The sequence below is a fragment of the Papaver somniferum genome, chromosome 10 (genome assembly GCF_003573695.1).
Source record: "Papaver somniferum cultivar HN1 chromosome 10, ASM357369v1, whole genome shotgun sequence".
NCBI classification, from domain to species: domain Eukaryota; kingdom Viridiplantae; phylum Streptophyta; class Magnoliopsida; order Ranunculales; family Papaveraceae; genus Papaver; species Papaver somniferum.
In genome coordinates this window covers 24,628,846-24,641,152 of record NC_039367.1, presented here as the reverse complement: position 1 = coordinate 24,641,152, position 12,307 = coordinate 24,628,846, and the positions used below count along the sequence as shown (strand labels likewise).

The following is a 12,307-nucleotide window of genomic DNA, read 5'->3' as shown; positions in this document are numbered from 1 at the left end:
AGTTCTGACGGAAGTGAGAAGAAAAATTTAGCTTGATTCATTTTTTTTCAGGAAATAAGGGGCAATCCATCCGAAGTGATAAGGATATTCACGATGGGCATTGCATTCAAGAATGCTATAGCAAGCCAAATTCTCTTTGGTCCGGATGGGTATTTATACTTACTGACGGGAGATGGCGAAACTGAACTCAGTACTTACAATCTTGCTCAGAACAAGAAATCCGTGCTCGGTAAAGTCTTGAGGTTTGATGTTGATAAATTTTCAAGTGAGTACTATTATTAGAGCTAAGCCTTGAGTTTAAATTAAAACTTCTTATGCAATTTTTCGAAATAAATAAATAAATTCTGATTCAGTTCTCTATGGACAATTTTTGATAATGTATTTCCTAATAGTTCATTGCATTGTCAGGTGCAGCAGAACTAAGCAAACACAGTGCATGGGGAAACTACTCTATCCCAGGAGATAATCCGTATATTCATGAAAAGGAATCGCTTCCTGAAATTTGGGCCTTAGGGTTTCGGCACCCTTGGCGTTGTAGTTTTGATTCAGAGAGGTCGTCCTACTTTCTTTGTGGAGACTCTGGGAAGGTTAATTGGGAGTTATTTCTTGCTCATTATAGTTTTTCTTCAATTGTCTTTGGACCAATTCTATCTTTCTTAGTTGTCGATTATGTGTTTCTTATATGATGTAGAAATTGTAGGATCAATATGAAGAAGTGGATATAGTCATGAAAGGTGGGAACTATGGGTGGCCTTATTTTGAGGGAGATTTTCCTTTTCACTCTCTAAATTCTTCCGGAGGAAACACCAATATGAACTCCACGAACTTCATCTCTCGTGTAATGGGATATGATCACTCCGATGCTAATACAAACGAAGGATCTTCTTCAATTGTAGGTGGTTTTTTTTATAGGTCCGAAACTGATTCGTGCTTATATGGAAAGTAAGTTTCATTTCCCTCAATGAGTGCAAAACAAATGCAAGATTACGTATTTTCCACAATCTTAAATCGGTTTGCTTACTTATTTGCTGCTTATGATTGAATTCCAGGTACATTTTTCTAGATCTATACAGGTGTGCCATATGGGCAGGAACAGAAAATCCAGAAAATAGTGGGAACTTTACCAGTGTTAAGGTTCCATTTAGTTGTGCCCATAACTCTCCATTGCAGTGTAAGTTTGAGAAAACACATCCTCACCTTAATTTAAATTATGTTTTCTCAATGGGAAGTGATAACAGGAAAGATATTTTTCTGTTAACAAGCAAAGGTGTGCTTAGAATTGCTCATCCTAGTCGTTGTAACTACAAAAGCTCAAAAGAAAAATTTACAACTTCTCAGATTCCACGACATTCCCCTTTGTCTGGAAGTGGCACAGGAGTTAAGGGTTCACAAACGAGTTTTTTGTTTTTCTTCTATTCATTTTTGTTTTTTCATCTGCATTTTACCTTGCAAGTCAGACAAATAATTGGTCTGTAACAGCATCTGTTATCTCAATTGTAATGAAAAATATGAACTTTGGTTAATATACAAGTTAGAACAATATCGGAAGCGCAGTATCAAGAACCACTGGGAAACCAGAACCGAGAGCCAGGATTTCTATGATGGGGATGCAAAGATTAATATACCCTGCAAAATTTGCTCTGGGGTGCAAAAATATTTTTAGAGGGTGTAAAAAAGGAATATTAAGCTTGTAAAGGGAATAAAAATTGTAATTAGGCCCAAAGTGGTTTTTGGAGCCAGCTGGGCTGGGGGTGCAAGTGCACACTCTCGCACCAGGCTGGCTCCGCCCCAGTTAGAGCCTTGAACTCAGCAGGGAACCGCTTCAGCTAGATGTCTCCTTAAATTCAGCAGGGAACCACTTCAACTAGATGTCTGGCTCGCTGTTTTCCATTCACTATTTTTGATGAACCATAATATTGGGCATACCAAAAACTTTATACACATACAAAGTCATTTTCCTAACCAGGGTGTATTGATAAGGGGTGTCTAATGGGTATGAATGACCTATATACCCTTAAACACTTCGAAAATATTGATTTATAGGCTTTAGGTTCGGCTGACTCGTGTTGATGAGTTATCAGCCGAACTTCCCGCTGTAGACTGAATTCTTTCGATCTTGTTTTGATCATAACTTCTTCGTCCAATGTCGGAATGACCTCATTCTTTTTGCGTTATCTTCGTATTTTCATTCTCTTAAAGATGAAGATAAAATCTACTTGATTTTAATGGGTTAAAATCTACGATTTCCATTATATAAGATGAACCATTAACATTTTTTATTCCTGAACTCCCAGGAATAGGTTCGGCTTACATATATGAGTCGAACCAACCCATTGATGAACAGTTCGGCTTACATCTATGAGCCGAACCTCACATAACTTTTCTTCCAGATCACACAGGACTAGGTTCGGCTCATTATGATATTTTTAAACAAGCCGAACTAGTTGGTTCGGCCCATAACAATAACACTTTCAGCTTGCCGAACTGTTCATTAGTTGTCAATATCCAGGTTTCAGATCAAGGTTCGGCGCATAATTTAGTTGCTTTGTGAGCCGAACCTAGTTCGGCGCATAATGTTGTTGTTTTTTAAGCCGAACGGTTCTTCAAATTTTCAGCCTGAAAGTGTATATGAACAGTTCGGCTGATACGATTTTCATTATATAAGCCGAACCATTAACATTTTTTATTCCAGAACTCTCAGGAATAGGTTCGTTTTTCTAGGAAAATTTTATACAAGCCGAACTAGTGTCTAGCAAATGTTCGGCGCATACTTAAACAGTTTCAGCTAGCCGAACTATTCATAAAGGGATCGGTTCGGCTCATAAATGTAAGTCGAACCTTTTCATCCTCCATTGAATCATTCTCGTAATCTAAAAACTGGAAGCATCAACCAGTTTGAAACCTTAAATAACTTAAACAAGCGTGAAACAGATGCAACTTGAAATAAAAAACAAAAGCGAAGACACCGAGTTTGAGTTTTAGATAGAAAAGATGATATAGTAGTAGAGGCAACAAGTGCTCCAAATATTTTGTTAGTTGCTTAGGCAGAGACAATTTTGATGGTTGATGTTGCTAACTAGTTTCTGTGCTTGCCACCTTCTAAAACATTGAAAAGTGAGAGAAACCTCTAAATTATGGTGCAGCTGTACAATAAAAAACGTGGAACTTGGTAATGCGTGAAGGAGTGTCTAGCAGGGAATGCGCATAAGAGAGACAAAGGAATAGGAATCTCAGATAGCCTTCTTGTGAATCCTCCGACTACAGAGGAAGATAAAGGAGATTGAAGAAATGAGTTGTGTCGTTCATATTTTTCTCGTTTGTTCTTGCTTGCTTCTACTTTTACTCCCATCTACTTCTCATCCCTTATGCCTTGATTCAAGTAGGTTTCTTTGTCTCTCTCGTTAATTTACTGCTAATATTTGAAATTCTTTTGGTTGTTTGTTTTTTTGAATGCCACAGAGGCACCATTTACCCCGAGGATCCCTTTGGGATAAAGTATTTGTTGTGAATCCAACCAGGACTTGGAACTGAAGAAAGTATTTCAATCTATGAACATTCCTGATCCTGCTTGAGCCTCTTTTGTTAAGTCTATACTTTGCACGGTATGACTTTATATTAGCTATTTTATATCGGTTGGACTGCATATTGAACATCATATGTGTTGTGTGTAAAATGCTTAGCCCTTGGCGATGTAGCTAGATATACTGGTTGGATCTGTAGCTAAAATCCTAAATATGAAGCATGAATGTCAATCAGCTGATTAAGTTGTAGTGTTTGCTAACTTAGACATACTGTTAGTTCAACGCATTTGTAAGTTCTCATTGTCATGATGGGCTTTGTACCAAGTTACTAACATGCCATAACGTTAGAAGGTGTTACCCTTACTCCCCCTCCTTAGATAGATAGATAACCTATTTTAAGTTTGCATAAATTTTAAGGTAAGGAGGAGGGGGAATATTTTTAAGTATTTTTTGACAATTATGTCCATATGAATAATAACTAGTAAATTTTAGAAACGATTTATCTCTCAACCCATATCACGGATATTCGTAAACTTTATACCATATCACGGATATACGTGAACTTTATACGGTTAAAATTTGTAGGATCAATATGAAGATGTGGATATAGTCATGAAAGGTGGAAACTATGGATGTCCATATTATTTTCCTTTCCATTCTCTAAATTCTTCCAAAGGAAACAACGGTATGAATCCAACGAACTCCATCTCTCATGTAACGGGATATGATCACTCAAATGCCAATACGAAAGAAGGATCTTCATCAATTGCAGGTGGTTTCTTTTATAGGTCCAAAACTGATCCATGCTTATATGGCAAGTAAGTTTCATTTTCCCGGGAGAGTGCAAGACAAATGCAAGATAACATATTTTCCACAAACTTAATGATTTGTTTGTTTATTTTCTGCTTATGAATGAATATCAGGTACGTGTTTATAGATCTGTACGGGTTTGCTATATGGGCAGGAACAAAAAATCTAGAAAACAGTGGGAATTTTAGAAGTGCCAAGGTTCCATTTAGTTGTGTGGATAACTCTGTGTTGCAGTGTAAGTTGGAGAAAACACATCCTCACGGACCTCATCTTAAATTGAACCATGTCTTCTCCATGGGAAGAGATAACATGAAAGATATTTTTTCTGTCAACAAGTAAAGGTGTGCTCAGAATTGCTCGTCCTAGTCTTTCTAACTACAAGTGCTCAAAAGAAAAATTCACGGGTTCTCAAATTCCAGACATTCCCCTTCGTTTCAAAGTGGCACAGGTTTTAAGGGTTCACAATCACAAATGAGTTTTTTTTCGCTTTTCTTCTTTTCATTTTTGTTCTTTCTTATGCATTTTACCTTGTAAGAGCAACTGCAGTGGTGCGAGTATAACCAAAGACCAAAGAGGGAAAAAAAAAAATCAAATTTTGGGTTTAGTATGGTGTGTGACGCTACGGTGGAAAGACTAAATTTGGTCAGACGTACATTATACGTTCGCCTGGTATAGGGCATAGACTATACCAACGCCTGATTGGGACGTGCACTAAAAAAAAAAATGAAAGAAGTGGGGCGGAGGTATAAAGCCCGCCCCACTAAATTGATTTTCAAAACAAAGAATGGGGCGGGGGTATAATGCCCGCCCCACTAAATTGATTTTCAAAACAAAGAATGGGGCGGGGTATAATGCCCGCCCCATACAAAATAATTAAAAAAAAAAATGGGGCGTAGACTTTACGTACGCCCCATGTGGAGCGTAAACTATACCAACGCCTGGTGTGGGGCGTAGACTATACCAACGCCTGATGTGGGACGTGCACAATATGTCCGCCTGGTGGTGGGGCGTGAAGTATATCAACGCTCGACTATATCTGGGTTTAGTCTTGGTCCCAGACTAAATATACTCTGGGTTTTAGTCGTTGATCAAAATTTGATCGATAATACGTTCCACTACGCCTGTTCAAAAGACCAAATATTTGGGTTTACTCTCCCACTGTGGACGCTCTAAGTCGACCAATAATTGGTCTATCTAGTTATGTAATGAAAAAAAATCAACTATGGTTCAGTTTATGTAGTACAGTATCCGAACTAGAGTAACAAGAACCACTAGGAAACCAATACCCAATCGAGCCTTAAATTTCAACAGTAATAACTAGTGGTTTCTATGAACCCACATTTGGGGATACTTCCATAAATTGGGGGATGCTAAAAAAAAACATTATGAAGAAGAACCCCTTATCCGAATAAATTTTGGTGATGACTAAATTACCCTTGATAAATTAGGACTAATTATTGAATAGAGAGTATAGAAGAATTGAAAAAAGAAAGATTCTGGGAGATATGAGTGATATTTGAGATATGAGAGATTATATGAGTGATATCTGAGATATGAGAGATTCTAGTGAGGAATTTGATGTTGGGAAATTCTCATCCCACCAAGAAGAAGGTGGTCACATTGATTTTGATGACTCCCAATTACAACCTTTTGTAGAGAATCAAACTTTCATTCATGAAAAAAAACTTCAAATCGGACCCTCAATCAAACCGTAAGTCATCCATTGATTAATGTGATTTTCGTGTGTTTGATTCGTGAAATTACAGACCACGGCCGGCATTCCGCTAATATCCAGGTACAATCGGTATTGTCAACAAAGAATCGGCAAAGTAAGTTCACAGTCGGCATTGAAAAGTGTCTCTCGGCATTGACTGTGTATTCAATAAAAAGAGGGTTATTCTCGACAATTCTACTCTTTTTAGAGTCGTGAATTGTGTGTATGAGAACCTGGGTGGTTAAAAGGTTCTGTAACCCTACATTCTTTTTTTTTCCTTCTCTGAAACTCTTTTCATCTTAAGACTGCCTGTTGAGTTTAAATTGTGATTTTCTCTCACAAACCCATATTCGTATTGAGACTCCAAGCATCATGTCTTCTGATGGAAAAGATGTTAATATGATTGTTAAGCCATCAATCGTGAAGGAAAAAGAAAAATCTCCATTGTCTCCAACCTTGAAAAGAAAAAGAAGGAATGTGAGGAAGCCAAGAGTTGTTCCTTCAAATTCTCAGAAGTTTTCAGATGTTCTTGAAGAGTTGAAGGAATGAAGGAAGGAGATTAATCAAATAAAGGCTTTTGTTATGAGAACTCTCGAAATTCAGAAGGCCCTGGTTCGACATCATCAGCCTAGAAGGTTTGTTGGAATTGACTCCTTTCTCCATGAACCCTATGTACCAATGGCTGTTGACGAGAAGGAGTTCGGGGACGATAAAGAATTATTCAGAGGTCTCAATGTCTGGTAAATCTTCTTTTAGGCAATTTATTTCTTGTTTTTAGAAATATAACTAGGGTTTGGAATAGCCATTATTGTGAGTACACATAGCTATGTCCAACGTTTTTCATCTTCTATGTTTTTAGATTTATTTATTTAAATTATAAGTTTTTGGAAGATGATTTTTTGTAATTTTAATCTTTATGATTTTATATATTTCTAATTGTTATGGGATATGTTGTTTACGTCTGTGAACCTGTGACTGTCCCATACTTGTTCAAAAGTTATCTCTATTATGTCGGTATGAATGTATTGATAAAAGATAGAATGAACTTTTGAAATTACAAAAGTTAAAGCCTTTTATGTCATTGTCCTGATGGAAGAAAGGTTAAAACTTTTGTGTACAAGGATTAAGCATATTGTATGTCATTGTGCAAATAATGATGGAAAATATGACGAATCCTTATCTATTCCGCAGTATTTGGTCGATCTCCGATCCATATTTTTGTGCATATATTGTGTTGGTCCGTAAGGTCCCTTATGTTTGAGCATGACCAACTAAATTGATCATTCTCTTATGGTTATTTTAGTTGTTGCTCCGTAAGTTCTCTTATGTCGAGCATGACCAATTGAATTGATCACTTTTGTGGTTAATTTGGTTGTGTATTCCAATTGAATTAATTATGAATTTTCTTGTGATTAATTTAATTGTGCATTTCGATTGGATTAATCATGAATTCTTTTATGAATAATTCAATTGAATACTTTGGGTTCAATTTCATGTTTTCATGTGATTTGATTTTGTCCAAAAGAAATCTTCTTTTCTTGTGAAATTAAGGTCGCCTTTGTTGTTCCTTCGGGGATGACATTTTATGGGGGAGAATTCATATTGAACTTGTGCATAATTTCCAAATCTTTGTGGGGAGTGCGGATGTGGAATTTTAGGGGTTATCTTGTATCTTTATTAACTCCTTGATGAATGCATTTAGCTTCGGCTTTATTATGGCATCTAAATAATTTGATATGGTATTCTATTTTAGTCATGAAGTATCTCCGTGGAAATTTCATGAGGATCCCACTAGTTTCCGTACCTTTGAAAATTTATATTGACAAAAAGGGGGAGAATTAATGTGTAGTGTGATACTACAAATACATATGGTTTAGGGATCATTATGTAAGGGGGAGTGGTTTTCATGGTGAGATAAAGTATTAACTAAGGGGGAGTGATGAATATAACCATAGTATTGTTGTCAAAGTTGTGATACAATTGGACTTTGATGTTGTGTAATAATACTATGACACTGTATAACAATGGTTGAGAGCATTTTTTCTTCTCATTGTTATAGCTACGGATCTTCAACAACTACGATGCTGAACTTACAACCTTTAGGATCATGGAGTACTTGGAAGTGACGAATATTTCGAGTCGCATTGAAGACGCCAAGGAGATCAAGCATGTGGATGGGAAGCTACAATTTTTACCTATTTTGTACTCCATGTGTATTGATAGTTTTGTCACTAAAATTGACAAAGAGGGAGATTGTTAGAGCATTGCTCGGTCGAACTCGCATGCGTTGCTATCTCAAGCATGTTTGGCAATGTTAGTGATGAAAACTATAAGTCTTAATTTATAGCATATTTATAGATGTCTCGGACTAGGATATAGATAGTATAGTTGAGATTAGATCTCTCGGCGTTTATCTCTTGAAGACGAAGAACTACCAAGGGGTTCTTGTGGAACTTCTTCGACAAAAGGTATGCGGAGACTTGAACTCATCTATCACTTGGAAAGTGTATTTCTACTATCTCATATATTGAGACATAACTCATGTTATGATATAGTTTTCTCTATACGCATTTGAGATTTTGAGCTGAGTATATCTCGCTTACATATTTCTCGAAATATGTGTTGGTAAGCTTTCTCTTCGACCAAGTTCATCTTATATCATGAGAAAATTGCCGAGTAACATCTTACATGGTTTGTGTGATACAATCATTTCATGTAGGCTTGGAATGTTTCAATAATGATTATTTCAATATCTTGAAAATTGCTTTGATGCTAATAATGTGTGAAAACGACTATTGTCATTATAGAAGAATGTTTCAATGATTGAAATAAAGAGTTGAGGATGTAACCATCTTTGGATATAAGCATATATAGTGTGTTCGCACATTAGCGTATAAATACATAAACCGGGAACCAAGAGTATGCATATGTGTGTATACGAAATTGGTGAAGGAGACAAGATAAGTATGCGTACCCGTATGCATACTGGCGGAAGTTTTCGAACCGAAAATTTCTGCGGAGTTTGGAAACTTAACAAACCCAAAATACGGTTGCTTAAGTACGCATACCTCATACACATACTTAAGCTGGTTACTTTGTCAAATCGGCCAGTTCATGAACTTAAACATTTAAATCATAAGGAATCAAATCTTTGCAAACCGTGGCTATAATGTTCATGATTGATTCAAGTGAATCAAACCGATTTGGTTTCGATGGTGTTTTCTATACAATTGAACAACTCTTTAACTAGTTTCCTTTGAGTCATTTGAAATAGTTATGGTTAAGATGAATAAGGTTGATATGAGAGTAATCATATGGATAACCTCGGTTAACTACTTGTGAACCAATCTGGTGTACATGTTTAGGTACGGTTACATAAACCTAAATGAGGGTACATTTCATCTGTGTGTAGAAAGCTAAGTTCGATCTAACGGTTGAAAGATATTAGCTTGGTTGAATCAGGTTTTTCATCTAACGATGAATATTTAATGCTTTGTTACCAAGGTAACTTGGATTGCAAACCCTGGTTTGAAAACAATATAAAGGAGAACTCTAGCAACTGGGAAACCTAATCCACACACCTCATGTGTGTTACTAGTTGCATAACTAGAGTCTATTCTCCTTTAACCTTAGGTTTCTTCTCGAGACCCTGTAGGTTAACGACTTGAAGACTTCATTAGGATTGTGAATCCAGACCCAACTATTATCTTTGTAGTTGTGTGATCTGATCTTGTTGTTTCTATCGTTTTGAGTGCAATTTAAATAATTGGCTCGAGATTTTATATCTCCGATAGGCAAGATAGAAAAGTAACCACAAGCAAACTTCGTCTCATCGTTTGTGATTCCACAATAATTTGTTTCGTTAGTCGATTTAGTTTATTGTGAGGTGAATGATAATTCTAGGCTGTTATTCGGGAATATAAGTCCGGGTTATTAATTGGTTCCTGTTCACCTTGATTTATCAAAATACGGAACAAAAACTCTTGGGTATTTTTGTGGGAGACAGATTTATTCATTCCTATAGACTTTTCTGCATGAGACAGGTTTGTCTATCAAGTTTTCGACTTTGGGTCGTAGCAATTCTTAGTTGTGGGTGAGATCAACTAAGGGAATCAAGTGTGTAGTATCCTGCCGGGATCATAGACGTAAGGAGCGCAAATGTACCTTGAATCAGTGTGAGATTGATTAGGGTTCAACTACAGTCCAGTCGTAAGTTAATTGGTAGTAGGCTAGTGTCTGTAGAGGCTTAATACAATGTGGTGTTCAATCTGGACTAAGTCCCGGGTTTTTTCTGCATTTGCGGTTTCCTCGTTAACAAAATTCTGGTGTCTGTGTTATTTCTTTTCTGCATTGTATTTTGTTATATAATTAAAATATCACAGGTTGTGCGTTAAGATCAATCAATTAGAATATCCAACCTTGCGTTGTTGATTTACATTGATTGACACTTGAACATTGGTCTTTGGTACTGTTCAAGTTACTCCTCTTATTCAATCGGGCTCGCATATTTCTATTTGCTGATTGCGGATTGAATTAAGAGTTAGAGATATTAAACTCTTTGATACACTTTATTCTAGATTGAGTATGACTGTCTAGTTGATTCTCTAGAAAGTGTATTAGAGTAAGTCCTCTCACATTTCCAAACGAATTGTTGGGTGTGGTTGTTAGACCTCCACATTTTCAATTGGTATCAGAGCAGGCAAACACATTAAAGACCTAATAAGTTTGTGTTTTTAGCGATCTGATATGGACAAAGGTGCTATCTCTATAAACGTACCATCAGTCTTTGATGGCTCTAATTACTTGTGGTGGAAAATTGCTATGCGTTCCTTTCTTCAAGCGCGTGATTTTCAATCATGGGTTTATGTAGTTAATGACTATGATGCTCCCGTTGTGGTAGTAGGAAATGAAACCGTTCCAAAGAACATTGGTGAATACAATGCTGCCGAGATACTTGTTGCAAAGCAAAATTCCGACGTTTTGAATGCCATCATACATGCCATTATACCAGATCTTCTGCACCATGTGACTACGTGCACTCGGTCTAAAGATGCGTGGGATATCTTAGAAACCGTATTCGAAGGAAATACCAGTGAAAAGGAAGCTAGGCTTCAAAAGAACTCTCCCCCAATATGTTGTCATCCTCTCGCAAGAACAAAAGAACAACAACAAAATCAACCTTTATTAGAGAAATGTTAAAACGGTTTCAACTAATGCGTTCCAATAGCAAAAGTTGAAAAACCGAAACACATATGTTATGCTAAACCCAACTCATGTAAACATAAATTGATTTCAACATATTGTGACTTTTCACATATGAGTTTCAATCGGAACACCTTATGATCCTTCGATACAGCCTACCAACATGGGATAGAACTTAATCCCGCTAAATCAAAAAATACACACAAACCATAATGGTCACATCATATGAGATCGAATATTAAGGTTAATGAAAACCGAAATCAGACATCTCATAAACTCAAATGCAATACATCATAAATATTCAGCATATAATCAAGTATTGCAATTACCTCAATATTTTAGCAAATTGAATTACAAAAACAACGCAAAAAGAATGAGGTCATTCCGAGTTCGGACGAAAAAGTTATGAGCAAAACAGTTTTACACTCCATTCGTATGGACCAATCACACCAATCACCAGGACCAGTTATGATGATTGCTTGTGATGGTTCATACCACTAAAATGTTTTAAACATAACTTTTGTGTACAATGTCCGAATTCAATGATTTTTGGCTCGTTTTAACCGTAAAAATAAGATCTACACATATATAATCAGTAGATATCAACATCATAAACTCAAAATTACCGTTTCTATCAAAAGGTCAAATATAGATAGAGAAGGTATGAGTATAGAAGAAAAGAAATCTCCCTAAAGATGTTAATTAGTCATATTATAACCGAGGAATCATTTGCTCAGTTTCATGTGCTTCCTTACCCTTTATAAGATTGAGCACAAAGGTGAGCATACACATTCCAACACAACTAGGTTGTGTTTATTTGAGCCTTCTCTTCCTTGTCACTAGGGACTAAGACAGAATCACTCTTGACCTCTTGATTGGTTTGCTTACTTTTATTGCATCTCTTGTTTTTATTCTTTGACTTGTGATGAAGAGTGTCAATATCACAACGTGCATTCATACAAGAGACTTTAGTCAACAAGATGTCTTTCCTTAGTCTTTCAAGAAAACTCCCAAAAACATTGTTACCAACATTTATCAATTGAGTGTCATTCTTATGACT

General features: G+C 36.4%; 1 protein-coding gene across 1 annotated transcript in view; it reads left to right on the top strand.

Annotated features, from left to right (window-relative positions):
- The window catches only part of LOC113315418 (HIPL1 protein-like), a 32,620-nt gene that overhangs the window by 2,174 nt on the left and 18,139 nt on the right, over positions 1-12,307 (top strand). The window contains exons 4-9 of the mRNA XM_026563696.1: positions 52-265; positions 409-587; positions 701-942; positions 1,050-1,377; positions 4,107-4,339; positions 4,445-4,566. Of these exons, the coding sequence (XP_026419481.1) occupies positions 52-265; positions 409-587; positions 701-942; positions 1,050-1,377; positions 4,107-4,339; positions 4,445-4,566 (1,318 nt within the window). The remainder of the gene's footprint in view (positions 1-51; positions 266-408; positions 588-700; positions 943-1,049; positions 1,378-4,106; positions 4,340-4,444; positions 4,567-12,307) is intronic.